Source organism: Acanthochromis polyacanthus, chromosome 4, assembly GCF_021347895.1.
Source record: "Acanthochromis polyacanthus isolate Apoly-LR-REF ecotype Palm Island chromosome 4, KAUST_Apoly_ChrSc, whole genome shotgun sequence".
Lineage (NCBI taxonomy): Eukaryota > Metazoa > Chordata > Actinopteri > Pomacentridae > Acanthochromis > Acanthochromis polyacanthus.
In genome coordinates, this window is record NC_067116.1 from 4,480,450 (window position 1) to 4,506,898 (window position 26,449).

General features: G+C 42.2%; 1 protein-coding gene across 1 annotated transcript in view; it reads left to right on the forward strand.

The window, feature by feature from the left end:
* Positions 1 to 26,449, forward strand: part of frem1b (Fras1 related extracellular matrix 1b) — an 83,579-nt gene that overhangs the window by 11,834 nt on the left and 45,296 nt on the right. The window contains exons 2-16 of the mRNA XM_051947567.1: positions 8,358 to 8,741; positions 8,812 to 8,906; positions 9,149 to 9,405; positions 10,272 to 10,471; positions 10,847 to 11,170; positions 13,112 to 13,220; positions 13,568 to 13,699; positions 17,631 to 17,975; positions 20,050 to 20,192; positions 20,484 to 20,680; positions 20,761 to 20,851; positions 22,502 to 22,669; positions 22,770 to 22,978; positions 24,524 to 24,617; positions 25,402 to 25,654. Of these exons, the coding sequence (XP_051803527.1) occupies positions 8,529 to 8,741; positions 8,812 to 8,906; positions 9,149 to 9,405; positions 10,272 to 10,471; positions 10,847 to 11,170; positions 13,112 to 13,220; positions 13,568 to 13,699; positions 17,631 to 17,975; positions 20,050 to 20,192; positions 20,484 to 20,680; positions 20,761 to 20,851; positions 22,502 to 22,669; positions 22,770 to 22,978; positions 24,524 to 24,617; positions 25,402 to 25,654 (2,830 nt within the window). The 5' untranslated portion in view covers positions 8,358 to 8,528. The remainder of the gene's footprint in view (positions 1 to 8,357; positions 8,742 to 8,811; positions 8,907 to 9,148; positions 9,406 to 10,271; positions 10,472 to 10,846; positions 11,171 to 13,111; positions 13,221 to 13,567; positions 13,700 to 17,630; positions 17,976 to 20,049; positions 20,193 to 20,483; positions 20,681 to 20,760; positions 20,852 to 22,501; positions 22,670 to 22,769; positions 22,979 to 24,523; positions 24,618 to 25,401; positions 25,655 to 26,449) is intronic.

Consider the following 26,449-nt stretch of genomic DNA (forward strand, 5'->3'; position numbering starts at 1 on the left):
CCCGAGGACAGGCGGCACCGGGCCAGGCGCTGCAGTCACCATCAGAACAGATCAGCCGGACGGTCGCCACGACGACGCTCATCACCGGCAGCAACGCCACAAACAGGAAGCTGCTGACAGACGCAAGTCGAGCACGAGTTGGAGAAGCTGCAGAAGGACGAGATGCTGAGTTTTACCTGCAAGGAGAACAACCGCAGGAATACAACATGATAAAATCACACTAAAAACACAATAAAAATATGATAAAAACATGATAAACATGCTAAAAAAACACTGCAAAGATTATAATAGCATGATTAAAACACACTAAAAGCATGGTAAGAACATGATAAAAACATGATGAAAAGCACAAAAAAACATGATAAAAACACAATAAAACATGATAAACACGCTGAAAAACGCTAAAAAGATGAAAATTAAAACACACTAAATATGCAATAAAAAAAACTAGATAAAAAACACACTAAAAACATGCTAAAAACACGCTAAAATATCATAGAAATGTGATAAAAACAACAAAAACCCGATAAAACACACAAAAAAACCACACTGAAAACACGATAACCATGCTAAACAAAACCGTAAAAACATCATGATAAAAACACAATTTAAATCCATAATAAAACACGATTAAAATATGGAAAAAACATGATTGAAACATGATACAACACGCTAAACACATGAGAAAAACATGACAAAAACACAATAAAAACATGATTAAAAACATAAGAAAACAAAACATGGTAACATGCTTAAAACACGCTAAAGACATAATAAAACATGATTAAAATCCTGATAAAACACGATGCAGTAGTATTGTGTCTCTGCAGTAGTGTTGTGTGTCTGCAGTAGTGTTGTGTCTCTGCAGTAGTGTTGTGTGTCTGCAGTAGTGTTGTGTCTCTGCAGTAGTGTTGTGTCTTTTTGCTGTAGTGTTGTGTCTCTGCAGTAGTGTTGTGTCTTTTTGCAGTAGTGTTGTGTCTTTTTGCTGTAGTGTTGTGTCTCTGCAGTAGCGTTGTGTCTCTGCAGTAGTGTTGTGTCTTTTTGCAGTAGTATTGTGTGTCTGCAGTAGTGTTGTGTCTCTGCAGTAGTGTTGTGTCTCTGCAGTAGTGTTGTGTGTCTGCAGTAGTGTTGTGTCTTTTTGCAGTAGTATTGTGTGTCTGCAGTAGTGTTGTGTCTCTGCAGTAGTGTTGTGTCTCTGCAGTAGTGTTGGTCTTTTTGCTGTAGTGTTGTGTCTCTGCAGTAGTGTTGTGTCTTTTGCAGTAGTATTGTGTGTCTGCAGTAGTGTTGTGTCTCTGCAGTAGTGTTGTGTCTCTGCAGTAGTGTTGTGTCTTTTTGCTGTAGTGTTGTGTCTCTGCAGTAGTGTTGTGTCTTTTTGCAGTAGTGTTGTGTCTTTTTGCTGTAGTGTTGTGTCTCTGCAGTAGTGTTGTGTCTTTTTGCAGTAGTGTTGTGTTGTCTGCAGTTAGTGTTGTGTCTCTGCAGTAGTGTTGTGTCTTTTTTGCTGTAGTGTTGTGTCTCTGCAGTAGCGTGTGTCTCTGCAGTAGTGTTGTGTCTTTTTGCAGTCATATTGTGTCTTTTTGCAGTAGTGTTGTTTCTCTGCAGTAGTGTTGTGTCTTTTGCAGTAGTGTTGTGTCTGTGCAGTAGTGTTGTGTCTTTTTGCTGTAGTGTTGTGTCTCTGCAGTAGTGTTGTGTCTTTTTGCAGTCATATTGTGTCTTTTTGCAGTAGTGTTGTGTCTGTGCAGTAGTGTTGTGTCTTTTTGCTGTAGTGTTGTGTCTCTGCAGTAGTGTTGTGTCTTTTTGCAGTCATATTGTGTCTTTTTGCAGTAGCGTTGTGTCTCTGCAGTAGTGTTTTGTCTTTTTGCAGTCATATTGTGTCTTTTTGCAGTAGCGTTGTGTCTCTGCAGTAGTGTTGTGTCTTTTTGCAGTCATATTGTGTCTTTTTGCAGTAGTGTTGTGTCTCTGCAGTAGTGTTGTGTCTTTTTGCAGATCGTGTGTTAAACGGTTTGTGTTTGTGCTGACGGCAGCAGTTGGATTCTTGGTTAAATCCCCATCAGCAGATTCCTGATCTTCTTCTTTCTGCTGCCGGTTTGTGTTTCCTGCTGGTTGTTAAAGAAACAAGAATGACATCAGATTTCCTCCCTGCATCCTCTGAGACCATCTGCTGCTGTTTAAACACTCAGAACATCTGCAGAAACACGAGGAAAACGTTCCAGTTTGGTCATCAGTAGAAGATGTTTCACCGTGCTGGATGGATCTCCACCAACCTGCTCCTCTGGTTCTGAACCATTCTGACTTTATTTATTCATCCAGCAGCTTTGGGTTTCCTCTCAGTCTCTTGTCATCTCTGTTTTGTGTCTTACATGTGTCATTTGTGTCTTGTTTTGTGTCTCCATTTTGTCGATTGTGTCTCAATTTTGTCGTTCTTTGTCTTCATTTTGTGTGTATTTCTTGTTGTTTTGTGTCTCGTTTTTGCAGTTTTCTGTCTTGTTTTTGTTGTTTTCTGTCTCATTCGTGTCGTTGTGTCTCTTTGTGGCAGTTTTGTCTCTTTGTTTTGTCCTCACAGTGTACATATTTTTCTGTCTCCATGTTTCCTTTCCAGACTTTTTCTCTCTACTCTGCTCATCAGCTGTAGAAAGCTGTTTTTGTGGTTCAGAGGGTTAAAATAAAAGTAAAATAATCTGAGGTTAGTTTCAGATCCAACACCTGATTTATTACAGTGATAGATTAAAACAGGAATAAAGCGTTTGTCCTGTTAAATCTGTTCGTTTTCACTGTAGCTGTGAAGTTAAACGGTCTTTCTGTGGAGCAGCAGCTGAAGAATCGTCGTTTCTCCGTCGGCTGATCTGCTGCTTACATTAAAACTCGTTTCTTCCGGCTGCAGAAGCGATTTGCTGCTCAGAGATTCACTTAATGAGGAAAACATGAAGGACTGACGGAAACACGAAAAAACAAGAGAACGATGTTGGAAGAAAGAGTTCTGTGGGTTTGAAGGAAGCTATGCTAATAGTTTCCCTTTACTTCCAGTCTTTGTGCTAAGCTAACGTCAGGCAGTTCAAACTACAAAAACCATCAAACTTTATTTAGGAAAAACGTGCAAAGTTGTGAACATGACGAGTTAAAAAGAGAATAAAATAATAAGAACAATCAAACACTGAGGAAGAATAAATGATGAGTCGTAATAAAAACACTAAATAAAAGCCATAAAAGGGATTTTAAGGTCTTTAATTATTCAGCACATTTCAAACAACATAATAAGCTGATATTTATGTGCAGTTACGGAAAAGAATTAAAGCTCTACAGAAATGATAGCAATACTATTTTATCCGATGGTAAAAGATATTAGGGCTGAGACTTAATAATGCGATTAATAGGAGAGATTAATACAATGTGATGTGAAGACCTGAAAATTCCGCATACATAAATCCATTTTGGACCATTTTTACTTATTTACGATACAAATTTTTGCCACTTTGGTACATTTTTAGACATTCAGTTTTCTTGGACACATTTCAGTCTTTGTGACAAATTCTGAGTTGTTTTTTGACAAATTTCTTACCAGTTTTTATCATTTTTTTTGTCTCTGACATGTTTTGAGTCCTTATTAAAGACATGAGGCTGTAGAGTCTTTAGCTGGTGAGAATAACGTGAAATGAAGTAAAGCTGAGATGTAACTGAAGCTCAGACGAACAGAGCAGAAGAATAACGACAAAAGAGTCAAAACAGAAGAATAAAACAGAAGAGTTAAGATAGAAGAGTCAAGAAATAAGAGTAGAGAAAGAAGAGTCAAAGCAGAAGAGTCAAGACAGAAGAATAAAGACAGAAGAGTAAATCTGCAGTAAGTTTCTAGTACATTCCTAATACATTGGGAGTACACTGGGAATACATTTGGAGGGTCGTGGCTGTAAAACTCCGACTCCTGGCTGCTCTGGGTACATTTCCGTGTGTCTGTGGTTTGCGTTCAGCCTCTTTGTTCAGTTTACGGTGGATGTTTTTGGGGGTTGGTGTGTTTTCGCAGCATTCCTGTGTGGAGGAGAAGCTGAGGAGCAGCAGCAGCTGGAGGTAACAGCTCATTTACACGATTTACGTCCTTCTATTCTCTCTTTCTGCCTTAAAACTCTTGTAAACTCTGACAGTGAATCGAGCTTCTCTCTGATTACAGGAAACTTTCTCTGCTCTGAAACTGTAAACTGATGAAGTCAGAAAGTCCGGTCCACAGCTGCTGAACTCTTAGACTTTATATCCAGATACAGATAGATTCTGCTGCAGCTCAGCAGAGCAACAGACTGATAAACTCATTAATACTCAGTTGAAGAAGAAACTGATAAACTTCCATAAAAACTCAGAACAGACAGAAACACTGAACTAGAGGATCCAGATAAACCTTGATATGAAACAAACTCACATCTGAAAGATTCAAGTAAACTTACAGCGATGAATGAACTCAGGTACCGTCAGACTTTATCATCTGGTTTACAGAGCAGATAGAGAAAACTGTTAGTACTACCACAGTACTACTACAGTACTACTACAATGATACCACAGTACTTCCAGAGACCTAGTATACTCTGTAGTACTCAGCCTGACTTATTAGTTCTTTTCAGTCCTCTGCAGTGTCTGGGTGAAAACCAGGTAAAGTTCATCCAGCTGCAGATCCAGATGTTCCTGTAACCACACCAGTTAACTATCAGCTGATTATTTAACCAAACTGGTAAAGGTACTCTAGAACTTTCCACTGTTGTCGGTAGGTCTACTCTAGAACTTTCCACTGTTGTCGGTAGGTCTACTCTAGAACTTTCCACTGTTGTCGGTAGGTCTACTCTAGAACTTTCTCCAGGGGACGTTCTCCTTTCCTGCTTCCAGTCTTGAAGTTTGGTCTCACTTAGAACATTTCAGGTCCTTGAAGTCCATAGAGGTGGGTCCAGATTTATCACTTTTTAATGGACTTTTTCCATCATTTCCTCAGAACTTTGTCAGTACATCAGATAGAGGAACGTTATCAGGTTTAGTCGGTCTTAAATAAATGACCCAGCTGTGGTTCCAGCTGTTCGGTGATTCTCAGCTCAGATCTGAACTCCGTTATCAGGTTTCATTCAGAGACGTCTTCATTCTGTATCCAGTTGATGATGCTGAGCTCAGACAAGCTGAAGGACCGTTTAATTGTCGACCTTAACAATGGAACAAAGTGCAAAATGTTCAGTCCAGGCTGGTGTCATGTCCCTGTTAGTGTAAATATCCACATTTATCCGTATTTCCAACTAAAACAACTCCAAAGTTTGGGTCCACATTCTGTCAAAACAGTAAAATAACTGAGGCTTTCCAAATTCACCATCAGATATTATTGATTTGAGGAAACAAACTAAACCTGGATTCTGTTAATTACTCTGCCAAGGAACATGGCGGAGTAATGAGATTAAGGGCATTGGTTTGTCTGTCTGTTAGCAACATTACTCAAAAACAGACCAACAGATTTGGATGAAATTTTCCTTGAAGGTCAGAAATGACTCAAGGACTAACTGATCAGATTCTGGCAGTGATGCAGCTTATAGTCTGGATCCATGGATTTGTTAAGGATTTCTGTATCATTGCCAGATAGCGGCACAGCGTCACTGTAACCATGACAACCAGTGAACACTACATCAGCTGATTGTGATCCTTCTACAAATCCACCTCTGAGGACTTATCAGGCAGCCCGATCTCACGAGGATTCGTGAAACTGTCACGTAAATTTTTGTTTCGGTTTCGTGCGCACCAACACGATTTCGTCATGTTTTTCGTGCCGCTCACCACGAAATGCGCACCAATGTATTTTAAACGGCGGACTTTTCGTGCCACTCAGAACGTATTTCAAAAGAATGTGTATATTATATTTTTAATGTAAAACCGTGGCGAATCCAACGCTATATTTTGCATGACATCGTCCCTAAGCATAACCCTAACCATAATCCTAACCATAACCTAACCATAACCTAACCATAAGCCGGTGGTACACTTACCAATTTGCATAGGAATTTCAAGAATGTCCGGCGGCCGGCGGCCGCAAACGCGATCACACAAGCAGTATACGCCGATGGACAGCTTAGATCGTCATGAATCCGCCGGTATAAAGCACTTTCAGATGTGATTACCACAGCGAAAAACATTTCGTGGTGAGCGGCACGAAAAACATGACGAAATCGTGTTGGTGCGCACGAAACCGAAACTAAAACTTACGTGACAGTTTCACGAATCCCCGTGAGACCGGGTTGTATCAGGACTTATCCATCAGAAATGATCCAAGGAACAGCTGATTAAACTGTGGGGGTGTTTCTGAGTCCCATCTATTCCTGCTACATATTTAGGTCATGTGATCGGGTATCCGTACATAACATACACATGCAGAACACACGCCTGGACTCAGGTCATTGTGTTTGTGGGTACATCTATATTAAATGTTTGCCGTGATTTCTGATTATCAATAACTCGTAAATAAATGCTGCATTTCTGCCATATGAGGGAATGAGCAGCCTTGGAGGAGGACTGAGGACTTTTTTTCTTCTTAATGTGACTGATACTGACTCCATCTTCATCCAACTTTTTAAACATTTCAGTTTGTAATAAGGTGAACTTGTGGAACTTTTTCTAACTGCGTCTTTTTTTCTGTGAAAAAGAAAAGTCTTCAGATAACTTATAAAGTCCACAATTGTCTGAGTGTTGATTCATTTATTTAACCTTTATTTAACCAGGCAGGTTCATGTTTACAGTCAGACTGTTTAATGTGAGCAGAAACTTCAGATGAACAAGAAGTGGAGCAGCTCTGGAGCTTTACAGCAGAAATTACAGCTAAATATGCTTCAAACAAAGAAAGTTCTTCTGTCTGCAGCTCACCTGGACAAGTTACCTGTTCAGCTTCGTGTTCAACTCATCACTTATCTCAGATAAGACTTCAGAAGCTCCTCACAGAACGCCCACTCAGCCTTCACTCAGTGTTTGCAGATTCTTTTCTCAGACGTTTCTCACTGCTTTTTCACAGAGTTTTTATGACTTTTTACGACTTTCCTGGAGAGTTTTCTCACAGTTTACTCTGAGTTCTCACAGCTTTCACAGAGTTTTCTGTGAACTTTTGTCAGAGTTTTCTTCTTTCATAGAGATTTCTCAGTTTTCAGGTTTTCTCTGAGAGGTTCTTGTGTCAGATCGGAGTTTCTGTCTGTTTCCTCGCTGCTGTCTGGTTGGTGGGAGGCGACTTGCCTCTGGTTGTTGCCCCACTTTGATCTGAAGCCCCCCGGCTGCAGGGTCAGAGATTAACCCCTTGTTTCCTGCGGTGGGTTTCAGCTTGAAGTGAAATGGAGGGTGAAAGCCGCTTCCGGCCGGACCGAGGAGCAGCGGGGAAAGAAGCTGAGCCGGCCAGATGCATGCTGGGAGTTTTTTTCAAGGTCTGAAGGATTTAAAGGAGTTTTGGTTGTTGGAGGCAGATTCAGAGCTGGAGGCAGAAACACTGCAGACGCTGCTCAGAATTCACTGTAAGGATTTAAATATCAGCAGATTCAGAGGCTGGAGGCTGGAGGTCAGCAGCTTCAGGTTAGTTAAAGATTAAAGACTGGAGAAGGTCAGAAGTTCAGCGTCTTTAAACCAGTCTGGGTCCGTTCAGATGTTTTCATGCAGAAAGTTTCAGTTCAGTTCTGCAAATTAAAACATAAACAGGTGAAGAAGAAACAGTTTCTGGTTCTATAGAAGTTTTCCTCCTCCTTTAAATCTGTTTAACACAGCAGAGTTTTATGGAGCTTTTCCACTCGCACCTACTCAACTCTACTCGGTCTACTCGTGAGGTTTTCTATCAGAACATAGTACCTGGTACCAGGTACTATTTTAGTACCTAGTGGGCCGGGGTTCCAATCTAGCTGAGTGGAGCCGATAATGTGACGTCTACAGAGTGCAGGCCACTGATTGGACAGGGAGTGATGACACATGAGAGCCACTCCTTCATGAAAAACGGTGGGTGTTTTGTGACTTCAAGAAACTTTTACATTAGTTATCCCATTGGAGGTGAGCTCACTTTAAACAAACACGTTTATTCTGAAAGTACCGTCATTGTCTTCTGTCTGCAGACAATAAGCTAGCTAGTTAGCCATTAATACTAACTCCGTGGCCGGACCACTGTGCTTTGACAACTCCACCCACGATGAGGTGGCACTCAGCTGTAATGGAAAACGACCTAAACCGAACCGAATCGAGCTGAGTCGAGATAAGTAGATGCTGGTGGAAAAGCACCATTGGTTTTATCAGAACAAGTCAAACTACTGATGAGGCATTTAGGGAACATCTGTAAATTACAGCTTCCTGAGCTACGCTTCGTCTGTTTTTAATTTGTCTTTAACCTCCTTCAGAACACAATCAAGGATGCTGTGGGCCGAGTCAGAGTGACCCGGAACCACTGAGTCAGCTTCTCTTCAGAACCACCAGAACCTGAACCAGAACCTGAACCTGAACCTGAGCCTGAACCTGAACCTGAACCTGAACCTGAACCTGAACCTGAACCTGAACCTTGGTCCACCAGGATGCTTTCCGTGGTGTCGCTGCTGCTGCTGCTCTCGGCATCCTGCAGCTCCACTCTGGTCGTCGTGAACTCAGGTGTGGAGGTCACCAGAGGACGTTGGGTCTTCGTCAGGCAGACAGAGCTGCAGATCAGCGTGGACCCGACCTCCGACTGTAAGGTGGAGGTGGTGATGAACGAGCCGGTGACCCAGCGGGTGGGCAGGTTGACTCCACAGGTGAGCATCAGCCAGGTAACTCTCAGTCCAGCAGCAGCAGAGTGAACATGTGGGTTGTGTCGGTCTGCAGGTGTTTGACTGCAGCTTCCTGGAAGACGAAGTGAAATACGTCCATAATGGAAGTCCTCTGCTGGACGAGGACACGGTGAAGCTCCGGGTCTACAGGTGAGTCCCGCTGTGTCTCATTTTTGTCATTCTGTCTGTCTTTTTTGTTGTTTTATGTCTCATTTTTGTCATTTTGTCTACAGGTGAGTCCAGTTCAGAGCTTCTGAAGGTCTAAATTTAAAACTAGTTTTACAGATTTTTATGATGCTCACACCTGAGGTTCAGGAACTTTTCTAACATAATTTTAAAACCACAGAAACACTGTGAGCTCAGAGCTGGTTTCAGTTGCTTTCTCTCTGCAGGTTCACGTCTTCGGACACGTTGGTTCAGACGGTGGTTCTGAAGGTCCAGGTTCTGGACTCTGATTCTGGACTGGTGGAGCTGGGCAGCGTTCCACTGGTGGTTCCTCAGTTTTACGGTTTGTCCAACGCCATCAACGGCTCAGTTCTGAACATCAGAACGTCTGGTCTGATCTGCAGCGTCCGACTGATGAACACCGACGTCAGCGTCCCTGCTGTGGGTCAGCTGGTCCGGGAGGAGGAGTCCAGCCAGAGGACAGGTATGACTCACCTGGACACACCTGTTGGACACGAGACTTAAAGACGGAGAACAGACCTGACCTGTCACTGTCTTTTTTGTAATTTAGTGTCTTGTTTTTGTCGTTTTGTCTCATTCTTGTTGATTTGTGTCTCATTTTTGTCTTTCATGTCTCGTTTTTGTCGTTTTCTGTCTTGTTTTTGTCTCTCAATTTTTTCGCTTTATGTCTCGTTTTTGTTGTTTTGACTCGTTGTTTCATGTCTCGATGTTCTTGTTTTGTCTCGTTTTTGACTTTTTGAGTCTTGTTTTTGTCGTTTTTCACATTGTTGTCATTTTGTGTCTTGTTTTTTGTTTCATGTCTCGTTTTTGTCATTTTCTCGTTTTTGTCATTTCATGTCTCATGTTTGATGTTTTGTGTCTAGTTTTTGTCGTTGTTTGCCTCGTTTTTGTTGTTTTGTGTCAAGACATACAACAAGAACGTTCCTAATTTTAACTCTCAGTTGGTTCTTTTTTACCTTAACTGTGTTTTTATGATCTTCACTGTAAAGCACTTTGCAGTGAAGATCAATTTTTATACATTTTATTAACAATATGTAGCTCTGAAATCTGAAAAAAGAGTTTTACAGTGAAAAAGCTGAAGAGAAACAATCACATATTCTGACATGATCAAATGATTTAAATCCAAAAGAAAAGTAAACACAAGGATTCAGGAAGTAACAGAAATATAGATCAGAAAAATTAAAACAAAGTTAAATCACAACTGAAAGAAAAAGTGAACAAAAATGAAACTAAATGTGTAATAGATCAAAAATAAAAGTCTAAAATCAAGACGAGAACAAAAAAATAAGATGTATTTAAGCATCCTAGTGATTATTTGTTCTCCTGCAGGCCGACAGACGGCGGCTCTCTGTCCTGGAAACAAACCTTGCCTCCATCACACCAAGCAGCTCGACTTCCTGAAGACCAGCTGCACAGACTTCCTGAGCTCCGGCCTGAAGTACCAGCACCTCAGTCCTCCATCTCCAGAGATCGACTTCATCCCCATCAGGGTGGAGCTGAGGCAGCCGGCTACCAGGGCCCTGCTGGAGGTACGGCTGCAGCACAACCACAAAGTTAGACAAGTGAAGATTATTCTGACGCATCCGAGTCGGACGTTTTCCAGCTGAGATTCGCGTCTCTGTTGGCAGTGAGAAGGTGACATCCCACTTCATGGAGGATGTGGAGGATCAGGAGCTTCAGCAGCTTTAAACCTCCAGAACTCCTTGATTCCATTGTTTCCTGCTTGTTAGCACATAGCGGCAGCGTCTCTCTTCCAGAGACCTGCGACTTCTAACACGTCTGACGTGTTTCTTGGCCTTCAGCTCGTGTAACAGCAGCACGTGTTGATTTCTGCTGTTGTCTTAACGTGTTTGTGTGTCCAAAAAAGAGCTGATGAGAGTAAAGACGTTCTTTCTTCTCTCCAGTCTGAGGCTGTTTGGCTGCCGGTTCTGATCCACGGCGCCATGCAGAACCAGCCACCCCACGCAGCCTTCATGGCCTCCTTCATCCTAGAGGTGGACCAGTTCATCCTCACGCCGCTGACCACCGCCGCCCTGGACGCCGACGACCACGAGACGCCGCGGGAGAAGCTGGTCTTCAACGTGACCGAACCGCCTGCCGACGGCTACATCACTCACCTGGACGACCACACCAGGCCGGTCCAGTCCTTCACCTGGACAGACCTCAACGACATGAAGGTGGCCTACCAGCCGCCCAACAGTAGCCTGACGCACCGCAGGAACTACCAGGTACGAAGCGGTCCTCAGGATGGATGGATGGATGGATGGATGGATGGATTAATGGATAGACACTTTATTAATCCTGAGGAAAATTCAAGAAAACTGACCAGAACTGACTTTTAGATGTTTTCGACTCGTCTGCAGCTCTACAGAAGTTGAGTTCAAAAAGACAATAATACCATCAGGCCAAAGCTGCCGTCTGATTCACTGCTCTTAGAATTCTGTCAAACTGTGGTGGTAATTTATCAGAACACAGCAGTTTATGGTTCAGTAAATGTGCTTTCATTGTTATTTGGATGCTGGATTTAATTACAGGTCACATAGATTAAAATCCAAACACGCAGAAATGATACAGTAATCACTGCTGTAAATAATCAGCAGAAAAAAATTTGCAAAAAAAAATCAGAACTTCACACAAAAGAAAAGTATTTTTATATTCAGTAAAATACAAATATTCAGACAGCTGTGATGGAGCTCAGCAGCTAACAAATATTTCTACTGTTGATGCAAAAAGATGCAAAATGACTTAAAGAAACACAAGAAGACCAGAAATAAATACAAACAGAGCAACAACAAGCTAACATAAGGTAACGCTCTGAACTTTAAAACCAAGCAGCTAACTAGCCTCCGCCAAACTGTTGCAGTTGCGAATTTGTTAGCTAACATTTTAAATCCTACCCTAACTGCTAACTAACCAGCACCAAACTGTTTTAGTGGATAACTTCACTAATTTTTTTCATATCAAAGTCAAACTGCTGACTAGTGCCCTTCACACTGCTTTAGCTGCTAACCAATTAATCCTTAAACCAAACAGCTAACTAGCCTCCACCAAACTGTTTCACTTGAGAACTTGTTAGTCAACGTTTTAAACCACACTGTTTTAGCTGCTAACTCATAAGCTAACTTTTCAACCACGGACAAAAAAGTTGGTTAATGGGCACCAAACTATTGTAGTGGTTAGCATAACTAATTTCTTCATATCAAATCTAACTAGCATCATTCACACTGTTTTAGCTGCTAGATAATTAGCTAACTTTGTAAACCCCATTTAGCTTATATATATTTTTTATTTTATATACTTTTATAGCTGTTAAAGTCACCAGTTACGTGAAGTTGATCATCTGTCAGGTTTTTAAAGTGCTTTAACTGATGAACTAAACTGTTTAATTCACAGTTTTATCTGCTGAAGCATGAGCTAACCTAAATCAAATGTTTTAAACTTTACAATGGTTAGCGGCTCTGCGCTACACTGTGTTAGATGATAACTGTTAGCTGTAGCTTAAAGTGAATCTTTGCAGCTGCTAAAGTGAATAGTTCAACATAAACTAAATATTTTTGCGTCTTCACAGTGCTGGAGGGTAAATATAGCATATTAATTCATAAACTGTTAGCTAACCTGATTCAAACCAATTTCAGTGGCTAACTAGTTTATTGTTAGTTAACCCGAACCACAGTTTAGCCACTACGCTAGTTAGCTGTGTAAAGAGCAACTGTTGGTTAACCAGAATCAAACAGTTAATAAGAGCAAAGTGTTTTAAACTCTAAACCAGATTGTTAGTTAAATAGTTGTGGATGTTCTGAACAGTTAATTAGTTCACTAGTTAACCTTTGTTAGTTTATATCTTCATATAGTTAATTTTGATGTTGTTAGCTGAAAAACAAAGTCAGATATTATCTGTTTCTGCCTGTTGTCACTACAAAATCACCTCAATCTGCTGCTTACTGTAGAAATAACTAAAAGCTAACTGGGTTAAGTTTGGTTTGTAGACATTTATATATTCATTTTATTTATTGTGTTTTTATTGTTTCTGAGTTGTTAAATTTTATTTTAGTCTATGTCTATATCATATTCTTTATTGTATTGATTTTTTTAGTCTAGATTTTTCCATTTCCTTGAATTCTTATGTTTTGTCTTATCTTGTCTAATGCTGTTTGTGTTTCTTATGTCAGGTGGCGTTCCAGGTGATAGACGGGTCCTACCTGAGCAGCCCACGCATCACCGTCCACATCTCCATCAGGGCGTCCGAAACTAACGCACCCAGAGTGTCTTGGAACATGGGTATCGCACCTGTCCTATCTCACCTGTCCTATCTCACTTGTTCCATCTCACCTGTCCTATCTCACCTGTCCTATCTCACTTGTTCCATCTCACCTGTCCTGTCTCACCTGTCCTGTCTCACTTGTTCCATCTCACCTGTCCTGTCTCACCTGTCCTGTCCTGTCTCACCTGTCCTGTCTCACCTCTGCTGTCCTGTCTCACCTGTCCTGTCTCACCTCTGCTGTCCTGTCTCATCTGTGCTGTCTCATCTGTCCTGTCCTGTCCTGTCTCACCTGTCCTGTCTCACCTGTGCTATCATGTCTCATCTGTCCTGTCTCATCTGTCCTGTCTCATCTGTGCTGTCTCAGGCCTGGACCTGCTGGAGGGTCAGTCTCGACCAATCACGTGGGAGGAGCTGCAGATCGTCGACAACGACAACATCGACGGCGTTTACCTGGTGGCGGTGGACGGACCTGTGCATGGACGTCTGAGTGTCAGAGGTCAGCAGGTGAACTCAGAGAGTTAGTTTAGATTAACGACCCACTGATCGAGTTTAAACTAAACTAACTGCTGTTGTTAGTCTGGATCTGTTCTATTTTTATTCTATTTTATTTACTGATGACATTTAGAAATGATGACATTTTAGTAGAAAAAAAATATTTTGTGTTTTAAAAGAAATTTCATAGAAATAATCAAATTTCTTTATTTTGCTTATTTGTATGTTTTTGTAATTTAATTTTATAAAAGTCATTCATGATTTATTTTTAACTTTGAATGCTTAATTTTTATTTCATAGATATTTTTTTTGTTTCGAAAAGAAAACATCTTTATTGTTTAATAATGAGCTTTTATTCTTTTATATTTTTGTTTCATAAAAAGTGATTTATCAATTCTTTTTTATTTTGATAATATACCTCAAATCAATATGGCTCTTTGTTTCAGAAAACTCCATTTACTTCACTAATTTGTCCATGATATTTTTTAAACTGAATTTGTGATTTTATAAAGCCATTTCATAAAATGTATGTTTCTTATCTATGAATAGATTCATATATATATATATATGTATATATGTATGTATATATATATATACAAATGTATACATATATGTGAGTGTATAAATATTTAAATTTATTTATTCAGACATTTATCTCATTAAAAGTTATTTTTTGTTACATAATCCTACATTGCGTTCTTTAATTTCCTAAAAAAACGAGTCTCCAGCTGAACCTAGTCAGAGCAGATGTTCCTTTAAAGAAAACTAAAATTAAAAGACAAATAAAACAGAAATAAAAATCTGGAAAATAAAAACCATTTAAGTTCTTTTGACCTCATTTCTGCCAGACGTTAACCTCCAGCTGGCTGTAGATCATGATGTCCTTTGGTCTGTATAAACACAGGATGTTGGATGTTCTGCTCCTCGTTCATCTCTAATCCAGTAACGTTGTGTTCAGACCACAGAGTGTTTTTATCAGAGAGGTATCTCTGCTGGTGTCCGACGCTCCGTCCTGGGAATCCTACGAGTCGCCGTCTGGCCTTTTCCGGCCTTTCTGCTGCGTGAGGCGTCCGTCGGGGCCGTGGTGTTTCTGGGGAACATATGTCCAGTGGCCCTGCATGTGTTTCCTAATCAGGTGTAAAATGGGGCCACTTCGCCAGGGGCCGAGCCGCCGCCGCCTCCGTCCACGTCTGTCCTTCCGGGCCGCCGAGTCCGAGGCGGACGCTCGGCCGGAGCAGATTGGAGCGACTTCTGCCATTTCATGGCGCCGTGCACAGCGAGCAGATGCACTGTCCCCAAACAGGTTTTCATGCTACCAGCTCGGAGGGGGAGGAGGTGGCAGCAGCTCGGCCCGAGGCTGCAGGACAGAGGAACGCTTCATGAATGCTGCTGTTCAGACTGCAGCTGCCCTTTAATGCGTTTAACAATATGAATAATGTTTAATACGGGGCACAGACAGCAGCAAGCACCAGGATGTTGGACTGACTCTAAAACACCTCCATGTTTCAGACTGAAAACAAAAACGATTCATTCAAACTCAGGCTTGATTAAAAGAGCTCCAGGTTTTCCACCTGATAGACGCCGTTTGTCCTGGATCTCTACAGCAGCTTTTAGAAGGCACTCACTCAGTCTGGAGGCTCCTGGGACTCACTGGGACTCGTTTTTGTCATTGTGGACAAGTTTTCAGATACAAATATGAGACGTTTTAGAGAAGTTGTTGTCATTTTGGACCGATTTTCTGTTTGTTATTATAAGAGTCCTGTTAGAGCTTTATGATGGACTTTCTATCATCAGTTAAACATCAGTTAAATGTCGGTTGAACATCAGTTAAACTTTGGTGAATCGATCTGTTAAACGTCGGTTGAACATCAGCTCTCAATCAGCTCTCAGAACTGTCACCTGCCTCGGTGTTTCCTGTCAAACAGCAGAACCAGTGACTGAGTTGTAGAAACTTTGGTCCCTGCAGACCCGTTTCCTGCAGCAGCACCTGCTTCGTCTCGTCTCTGGATCTGATCAAGTTTGTCTCTGCAGGAATCGTGTTGATGCTGCGTCTCTGAGGAGCCGCTGACCTCAGAGCTGCAGCTCCAACGCCTTCAGCCAAATGGACCGCTGCCTGTCTCACACACACACACACACACACACACACACACACACACACACACACACACACACACACACACACACACACACACACACACACACACACACACACACTCTCTCAGTCCGTCCCAGTTCTGCCTTTATGGGCCGGCTGCCCAACGCCACCTTTGGGCCCAATTACCAGGTTGTTTCCGTCGTCGGACCGGGCGCCGGTTCCCCTCGGTAAAGTTGCTAATGAGGTTCGGGCTCGCGACCGCTCGTCTCTCAATCTGTCAGCTGACCTTCTGTCTCTCTGCTCTGGCAGGGAGACAGGAAGCTCCCGTCCTGGCAACGGGGCGGCCGCCGGGAAGGACGCCATGTTTTACCCCACCGGTGTTGGCGGCGCAGACCGAGCCAGAGCCTCCAGGCGCCAACACTAACTTGTTATTTCCAAGTGACGGCGGGAGGGAAACGGTGCACGTGTCGAAGACGGTAATTGAATCAAAGTGCGAAGCTTTGGCTGCAAACCGCACGTCGACAACAACACATGTCCTCCGGTAGGCCGCCGGTCATGTGACTGCTGTTAGCATGTTGTTGAGGAGGAGGCCCGCCAGCACAGATGGACCAGAACCACGTTTATTAATGTAGGACACCAGAACTGCTCATGTTCAGGACAACGGGAGCAAACAGGAAGTCACTGAGTAGAAACACAACGTCTCCACTGAACCGGAGGAAGATCCCGCTCAGAAACCAGAGATTTAACCAGAAAAAGATTAAAAAATAAATCATTTAATTCTCTGAAGGCTTCAAGGGAAACGTCTGAAGAGCATCTTTAAAAGAACTCACAGCATTAATAATCAGATCAGTACAGACTATAAAGGTCAACAATAAAATATTCTACTTTAAACTGGATTATGAGTTTTTGGGACAGAACAAGAAGTTTTTCTCTGATTTCTGAAATATAATATTAATAAAAACAATCAGTATTATTTATATATTACTTTTCTTATATGTTACAAGCAAAAATAATTCAAAAGATTAATAACATCAATAAAAAATTAGCACAAACCATAAAAGCAGCCATTTATCCAATTAGATATTAATATAATGGATATCAGTATGAATTAAATCAATGGAGGCAGCTAAATCTAAAATCCTGATTCTTTCATTCAGAGTTGAAGACTCAAAGGTTTCATACTTTCACTTTTGAAAAAAGCAAAATAAAACACAAAACAATTTTAAAAAAGACACAAATCAAGCTAGAACAGATGTAAAATGACCAAAGAAAGACACAAATCGATCAAAAAAGTCAGAAAATTAGCAAAAAAAGAGACAAAAACTATATAAAACCAGCAAAAAAGCCATAAATGGGCAACAACACGCAAAATGAGGAAAAAGACACAAAATGAGCAAAAAAGAGACGAAACAAGCACAAAGACACACGACAATAAAAGAAAGACACAAATCGAGCTAAAAAAAAATGTAAAACGAGCAAAAAGTGACAAAACAATAAAAGCAAGCTATAAATCGAGCTAAAAAGGCATAAAATGAGCAAAAGGAGACACAAAACGATAAAAGAAAGTCACGTTTGGAGCTCAAAAAGAAACTAAATGAGCAAAAGGAGACAAAACGAGGACCTGTTAGAACCTGTTCAAACCTACAAGAACAAATAAGGATCTGTCACAACCTATCAGGACCTAACAGAGCCCAGAAGAACCTGTCAGAACCTACAAGAATGTGAAGATCTGATGTTTTGTTTTTGATCATTTTTACACAATCAGACATAACCGTCCTCATGATGATGAACTTTATTTGACCCTCCAGACGTTTAGTTTCTTCCTTTTTCTGGCCTCCAGGCGTGAAGGCGTTCATGTTCCGGGTGAAGGACCTGAGGGAGGGCGTGGTTGTCTACCATCACTCCGACAGCGACTCCACCCGTGACCACATCGTGTTCCGCATCAGCGACGGCCGCCACAGCGTCCGGCACAAGTTCCCCATCAACGTCCTCCCCAAAGACGACTCTCCGCCGTTCCTCATCAACAACGTGGCGGTGGAGGTGCAGGAGGGCGGCGCCGTGCGGCTGCAGGAGTACATGCTGCTAGCAGCCGACCTCGACTCCAGCGACGACTACATCCTCTACCAGATCGTCTCCATCCCCCGGGCCGGTCAGCTGATCAGGAGGAGCTCCACCCAGGACGCAGGTGAGAGTGGGCGGAGTCTAACACTCCTTCAGGTGGTTTATTTTAAACTGTTTGATGTGAATCTGATCTTTAAAAAGCACCACAATGATGCCATGTGAGCCAAAAACCATCATGGTGAACATCTTTCTACTGATGATGAGCATAATAGAGAGGAAAAGTCTGAAGAGAAAACATGGAGACAGAAAAACATCGACAGGATGAGGAAATAAAATGATCGCAAAGAGACACAAAATGACATAAATAAGACGAAAAAGAGAAAAATAGCACACAAAACAACAAAATTAAGACACAAATGGCAAAAACAAGGGCTGCACAGTGGGGTTGTGGTTCGCACTTTCGCCTTGCAGCAAGAAGATCCCCGGTTCAAATCCCGGCCTGGGATCTTTCTGCATGGAGTTTGCATGTTCTCCCTGTGCATGCGTGGGTTTTCTCCGGGTACTCCGGCTTCCTCCCACAGTCCAAAAACATGCTGAGGTTAATTGGTTACTCTAAATTGTCCGTAGGTGTGAATGTGAGTGTGATTGTGTGTCTGTATATGTAGCCCTGTGACAGACTGGTGACCTGTCCAGGGTGTCCCCTGCCTTCACCTGAGTCAGCTGGGATAGACTCCAGCACCCCCCATGACCCTAGTGAGGATAAAGCGGTGTATAGAGAATGGATGGATGGATGGATGGATGGATGGATGGCAAAAACAAGACTCAAAATACAAAAACGAGATGCAAAATGACCAGCCCGATCTCACGAGGATTCGTGAAACTGTTACGTAAATTTTTGTTTCGGTTTCGTGCGCACCAACACGATTTCGTCATGTTTTTCGTGCCGCTCACCACGAAATGCACACCAATGTATTTTAAACGGCGGACTTTTCGTGCCACCCAGAACGTATTTCAAACGAATGTGTGTATTATATTTTTAATGTAAAACCATGGCGAATCCAACGCTATATTTTGCATGACATCGTCCCTAACCATAACCCTAACCATAACCATAACCATAACCTAACCATAACCTAACCATAACCCGGTGGTACACTTACCAATTTGCATAGGAATTTAAAGAATGTCCGGCGGCCGGCGGCCGCAAACGCGATCACACAAGCAGTATACGCCGATGGACAGCTTAGATCGTCATGAATCCGCTGGTATAAACCACTTTCAGCTGTGATTACCACAGCGGGTTTCGTTGTGAGCAACACGATAAACATTTCGTGGTGAGTGGCACGAAAAACATGACGAAATCGTGTTGGTGCGCACGAAAAAGAAACAAAAAATTTACATAACAGTTTCACGAATCCCCGTGAGACCGTGTTGAAATGACACATAAGATGTAGAGAACAAGAGAGACTGAGAGGAAAACCAAAGCTACTGGAAGAATAAATAAACACAGCAGAAACAGAGAACAGAGGAGCAGGTTGGTGGAGATCCATCCAGCATGGAGAAACATCTTCTACTGATGATGAACAAAGTAGAGAGGAAAAGTCTGGAAACATGGCGATAGAAAAACAGTAGTACAAAGTAGTAAAGAGCACTTTATATGAAGTACAAACACTGTATTTTCAGCACTGCAGCAACTGAAAATGACAGAAAATGACCAAAAAATACACAAAATGTTTTTTTTAAAAGTACATTGGAAAAAATAAACAGAAAAAGAGCAAAGAGACACACTAAATGTTTTTTTTTTTTACAAATGGAAAACATGCAAAAAAGACAAAACTACCAAAAAAGATGTAAAGCGAGCTAAGGCTGGACCCTAATATCCAAATATTCTGTCTTTGTGGTGGTATCCAAGGATTAATTTGGAGATAGGAATATTCAGAACCCCCTGCTGTACGATGCCGACCTACCAGCCCTGACGCCACGCTTCACTTTGTCGTGTTCATAAACAGAAGACAAAAGTTGAAGACAGAGATATCCATGCTAATGCTATGCTAATGCTGTCGGACTCCGAAGCAAGATCAAACTTCTCGAAAATGCGCTTGGCTGATTTTATATGAAGTAACATTAAAACCTTAAACATCAGAACTCCGTGATGTTCAAGTTCTGTTGGTTCTGTCGGTTCTCTGGACCTCCTGCAGGACTTCAGGTGGACAGATTCCTCCAGAAGGACCTCCTCCAGGGTCTGATCTTCTACCAGCACAACGGAGACGAGACGTTTGAGGACTCCTTCGACCTGACGCTGTCCGACAGCCACCAGCCTCCAAACCTGTCCCAGACATACGTGAGTCACAGCGGTGGGGTCGGACCTGGTAGAACCTGTTAGAGCCTATAAGAACTTGTCAGAATCTGGTAGAACCCATTAGAACTTATAAGAACCTGATAGAATCTGTTAGAACTTATAAGAAGTTGTCAAAACCTGTAAGAACCTGTCAGAACCTGATGAACCGATAAGAACCTATTACAAACCTTTCACAATCTATAAGAACCTAACAGACCCCAGAAGAACCTGTTAGAACCTGTCAGAACCTGTTAGAACTCACCAGAACCAACCAGAACCTGCTGTCTCCTGCAGACGGTGGTGGTCCAGGTGTTCCCGGTGAAGGACCAGCTACCCGTGGAGGCTCCAGGCAGCGTTCGCTCTCTGACAGTGAAGGAGACGGAGGTGGTCTTCATCACTCAGACTCACCTGAACTTCTCCGACCCAGAACACCCCGACACGGACCTGACCTATGACGTCACTCAGCTCTGCTTCAGCCCGGTGCATCCTGGGTAAGAATGGAACGAGATGACTTTCAGCTAACGAACGACGTGAAGTTTCCTCAAACAGCTGAACCTGATCTGTGTTCCAGGCTGATGGATGCAGGACGTCTGTTCTACACCGACAGCAGCAGCAGCATGAAGAGAGACCACATGGTTCCAGTTCTGAAGTCCTTCACCCAGGTGCAGCTCAGAAAACACTTATTGTTATTATTATTATTATTATTATTATTATTATTATTATTATTATTATCTGTGGTTGTTGTAAACGTGAACTCTTTACTTTTTCTGTTCCTCAGTCAGTAAAAATCTGACCAGCTGTTACCTCACAGCTAACTAACCAATAGCAGTCTAGTTTTGTATAGCCCCGCCCCCTCACTGCCTCCAGGTGAGCCAATCAGAATGAGCCTCTCAGTCCTCCAGGTTTATTAACTTCCTGCAGGTGCTTCTGCTAAACTATAAAATATCTGAACCACGAACAAAACTCACCAGATGTTCTGCTGTTACAGTGAACACAAGAGTCTTCATTCACTGATCAACACCCAGATTACTGATGGTCCCCACAACTATAGGAGGATCCTTAGAGGTAGCATGTCGTAGGCTAATGTTAGCATTAGCTACAACAATAGGAGGATCCTTAGAGGTAGCATGTTGTAGGCTAATGTTAGCATTAGCTACAGTTATAGGAGGATCCTTAGAGGTAGCATGTCGTAGGCTAATGTTAGCATTAGCTACAACAATAGGAGGATCCTTAGAGGTAGCATGTTGTAGGCTAATGTTAGCATTAGCTACAACTATAGGACGATCCTTAGAGTTAGCATGTTGTAGGCTAATGTTAACATTTGCTACGACTATAGGACAATCCATAAAGTTAGCATGTTGTATGCTAATGTTATTATTAGCTACAATTATAGGAGGATTTTTATGGTTAGCATGCTGTAGGCTAATGTTAGCATTGGCTACAACTATAGGAGGATCCTTAGAGTTAGCAAGTTGTAATCTAGTTATTGTTGGCTACAACTGTAGGAAGATCTTAGAGTTTGCATGCTGTAGGGTAATGCTAGCATTAGCTACACTACAGGAGGATTCTTGGAGTTAGAGCATCATAAGGCTAATGTTGCTAACATTAGCATTAGCCAAAATAGGAGAATCCTTAGGGTTGGCATGTTGTAGATTAATGTGGCTAGGATTGGCATTCACCACAACAATAGAAGGTCCTTACGGTTAGCATGTCGTATGGTAAAGTGGCTAAGATTAGCATTAGCCACAACTATGAGAGAGTCCTTTGTGTTAGTATACTATAGGCTAATGTGGGATAATGTCATTATTAGCTGCAGCTACAGGAGGATTGTTAGAATTAGAACATTATGAGACTAATGTGGATAACATTAGCTTTAGCCACGAAAGGAGAATCCTTAGACTGAGCATGTTGTAGATTAATGTGGCCAACATTGGCATTAGCCACAACAATAGGAGAGTCCTTAGGGTTAGCATGTTATAGGCTAATGTGAATAAAATTGGCATTAGCTCAAAGAATAGGACAATCCTTAGTGTTAGCATGCTGTAAGCTAAGGTGACTTTGATTAGCATTAGCTGGAAGAATAGGAGACTCCTTAGGCTTAACATGTTGTAGACTATTGTGGCTAAGATTAGTATTAGCCACAACAATCGAAGGTGCTTAGTGTTAGCATGTTGTAAGCTAATGAGGCTAGCACTGATGGTCCGGCTGTGTGCGTGTCTGCTGTAGCTTCAACTGTAAATAAAGTTTGAGGATGTAAACAGCAGGATGTTGTGTTCAGGCTGTTCCCATGATCTCCTCCCTCTGTTTTCCAGAATGCAGTGAACCATCTGAAGGTGGCCTTCATGCCTCCGGTGGAGGACATCGGCCCTGAGCCGCTCTTTGTCCAGTTTGTCTTCTCCGTCACAGACATCCACGGCGGCACTGTGTCTGGACTAACATTCAACATCACCATTCTCCCTGTTGATGACCAGGCGCCGCAGGTCAGAGGTCAAACTGTAGCGCCTCCCGGAGGACGTTTGATTGGACGATGATGGTGCTTTAATGGTTCTAGAGGTTTGATCCAGACTGTGTGGTTCTCAGGCCTTCACCAACCTGCTGCGGGTGGAGGAGGGCGGCGCCGCCTTTGTGACGGAGGAGAACCTCCTGGTCCAGGACCGGGACAGTCCAGAGGCGGCTCTGCTGGTGGAGCTGCAGCGGCCGGCGGGTCGAGGTCGTCTGGAGCTGCAGGGCCGAACGCTGCTGCCGGGGGAAGCCTTCAGTCTGCAGGACCTCAGAGCTCTCAGGCTCAGGTCAGAACTGGGCTGGTTCTGGTCCAGTTCCTCAGAGCTGCAAACATCTCCTGCTGTTCTGCTCACTAACCTATCAGCTCTGTTACTGAGTAACTGGAACAAATATCTGACTTCCAGGAAGTCAAAATCGATGTTGTGTTTGTAATTGTTGTACAATAGCTTTACTTATTTAACCGACAATTCGAAAAGAGTTGTTTTTACCTTGCTGACATGTTTCGACAGCTTCTGCTGTCTTCTTCAGAACGTCATCTGACGTTTGGTGACGTGTCCTTTTTATCACGTGGTCGGTTTGACAGATCTGTCAGAATCTGTCAAACCGACCACGCCTCCCGCCATCCGGTGGTCTCCGGAGGATGGTGTCCCAGGTATGCGAAAGGATTTAGGCCCCCTCGTCCCGGTTCATAGTGTGGCCCGCCCGCTTCCTGATCTCGATGGCTTCCTTGATCCATCGTCTCTGTTTGTTAGTCTCTGATGTTATGATCCTCCCCCCGTCCCAGTCCATAGCGTGGTTCTCTCTTCTGCAATGATCCGTGATGGCTGATTTTTTATTTTCTTGTTCGGCTTTTTCTTTTTGTGCTCTTGTAAGATGTCCAGTAGTTTCCTTTTTACATTCTGTTTGGTGTTCCTTTCTTCTTGTTTTGAATGATCTGCCTGTTTCACCAATGTATGTTTTGTTACATGATTTGCACGGTATTTCATAGATGATGTTACATTTATTGTCTGGTTCTATTCTGTCTTTTGGATGAACTAATAGCTGTATGTACGTGGTTTTACTGCAGTGTTGATGTGATATTTTCTCATAATGCGTTGTATTGGTTCCGTTACGGATATATGGAATGGTGATTAAATCCTTATTTTTATTGTCCGATTTTTGTGTGTGTTTTGATTTTGCTTCCTTTTGTTTTTTCTCTTTGGTTTTGGCTTGTTGTTTTCCTTTGGTTATAGCCCATGTTGGATATTGGCAGTTTATAAGTGCATTCTTGATGTGTTTTTCCTCCTCCTGTCTGTCTTTATCGTCAGTTATGATATTAGTCCGTTCGTAGAGTGTTCTGACTACTGAAAGTTTGTGTGCTGTGGAATGTTCTGATGTCCAGAGGAGGTACTGGTCCGTGTGAGTAGGTTTTCTGTAAACTGTTATTTTGATAAAAAGGACACGTCACCAAATGTCAGATGACGCTCTGAGGAAGACAGCAGAAGCTGTCGAAACATGTCAGCAAGGTAAAAACAACTCTTTTCAAATTGTCGGTTTAAATAAGTAAAACTATTGTATCGTATACAACGACAAAATGAACCTAATCCAACTGTAATTGTTGTGTTTCTGATGGTTTTCTTCTTAAATTGGTCACATTAAACTCATCTGCTTCTTCTTTTTTTGGGTTTATTGGATTTTCTGCAGCAGCTGAACCTCAGAAACATAAATAACCTCCAGTCAGTCAGTCCTTGGTGTTTAGATGTTTGTTCTGATGAAGATCTGCAGCAGCTCCTCTCCGACTAGACTCAGTCCAACCTGATGAAGGTCTGATCTGTTTCCTGGTGACTCTGCAGGTACATCCATGACGACTCTGAGACCACCGAGGACGAAGTGGGTCTGAAGGTGACGGACGGACTGAACTCTGTGGATGTTGTCCTACAGATTCAGGTGATCCTATTGATCCTATTGATCCTACTGAATCTATTGATCGTCTGTTATCTGCTGGTGTCGTTTCTGTATTTTAAACATTTGAAGGTTGATCAGAAAGTTTTAGTCCAGATGTTTCCAGACCATCACTGATGATCAACCTTCATGTGAAGGATCATCATGGAGACCAGAGGAGGGTGTTTGGTTACCATGGTTACCATCCAGAGACCAAACAGCAGTTTAACATTTGAACAGACACAAAACACCACAAAGACAAATTATCATAGAGACGGTCTCTTAGTTTGCTGCTGTTTCCTTCAGCATCCTCCTGGTTGTTTCCATGATTTGATTCCTCCAGAGTTCTACTGTAATGTCCTGAGAACATTCAAACATCTGAACTGTGATTCATGATTCTGCTCCATCCTCCGACTCTAGACCTCTCTACCTGTGACTTCTTCTTCTGCCTTGTCTTCTTTTTCTTTTCTTCTTCTTCTTCTCCTTCTTTGTCTTCTTCTCCTTCTTGTCTTTCATCTTCTCATTTTCCTCTCCTTGTTCTCCTTCTTCTTCTTCTCTTTTTCTCCTCCCTTCTTCTTCTTCTGCTCCTTTTTCTCCTTGTCCTTCTTCTCCTCCTTCTTGCTTCTTGTTTTTCTCCTTCTTGTCCTTCATCTTCTCTTTTTTCCTTCTCCGTGTCCTTTTTCTTCTCCTTGTTCTTCTTTTTCTTCTCCTTCTCCTCCTCCTCCTTACACTCAGTTGGATTCCAGTCCTAACAGGTGTTATCAGGCATCTTCTCCTCTCCTGTCCTCAGGTGTTGCCGATGAACGATGAGCCCCCCCAGCTGGGCGGCGGCCTGCGGTCATCTCTGAGCTGTGAGGAGGGGGGGCGTGTCCAGGTGACGGTGGATTACCTGTCGGCCACCGACCGTGACAGCGACGACGCCCGACTCACCTACATGCTGGCTCGGAGTCCCGGCAGAGGGGAGCTGCAGAGAGCCGGCCTCAGCGTGGACAAGTTCTCCCAGCTGGACCTGCTGCAGGGACACGTCTACTACGTCCACACAGGTGAGACACCTGGTCAGATCCACGCTGATCACAGCCTTTATTACAGCTGCTAATTAATATCAACCCACTAATTACTGCATCAGATTTCCAACTCTTTCCGGGTGTCAGAAAGAATAAAAAAAGTAAAAACGGCATTGTTAAATAATTCTGTTGTTTGTAGATTTAAATGCTTTAAAACTGTAATTTTATGGTTACACTTTGTAAAAAAAACAATACAGATATTTAAACATAATTACAGTTTGTCCCAGTTGTTTTTTTGTTTTATTTTTACAGTTAATATGTAAATTATTATGTCTTTTCTGGGATTTTATCTGTTATTATCTGCAGTTTAACAAAAGAGACTGTAAAATAATAGTTGTTTAAAAAAATGCAGTTAAACATCGTTAAATGTTCATTTGTATTATTTATCCATTTCCTCAGTAAATTCTGTGGCTGTAGCTTCTTCAGTGAACATTTTATGGTTTCTTTTCTCTCTGAAGATGTTGGACGAAACCACACATTTGAGGAAACTCTGATCCACAATTCTTGGGGACAGTTTTTGTCATTTTGTGTCTCATTTTTTGTCATTTTATGTCTCATTTTTGTCATCTTGTGTCTTGGTTTTCTCGTTTTGTGTCTTGGTTTTGTTGTTTTGTGTCTTGGTTTTTGTCATTTTGTGTCTTGGTTTCGTCAGTTTGTGTCTCATTTTTATCATCTTGTGTCTTGGTTTTGTCGTTTTGTGTCTCGGTTTTGTCGTTTTGTGTCTTGGTTTTGTCATTTTGTGTCTTGGTTTTTGTCGTTGTGTGTCTTGGTTTT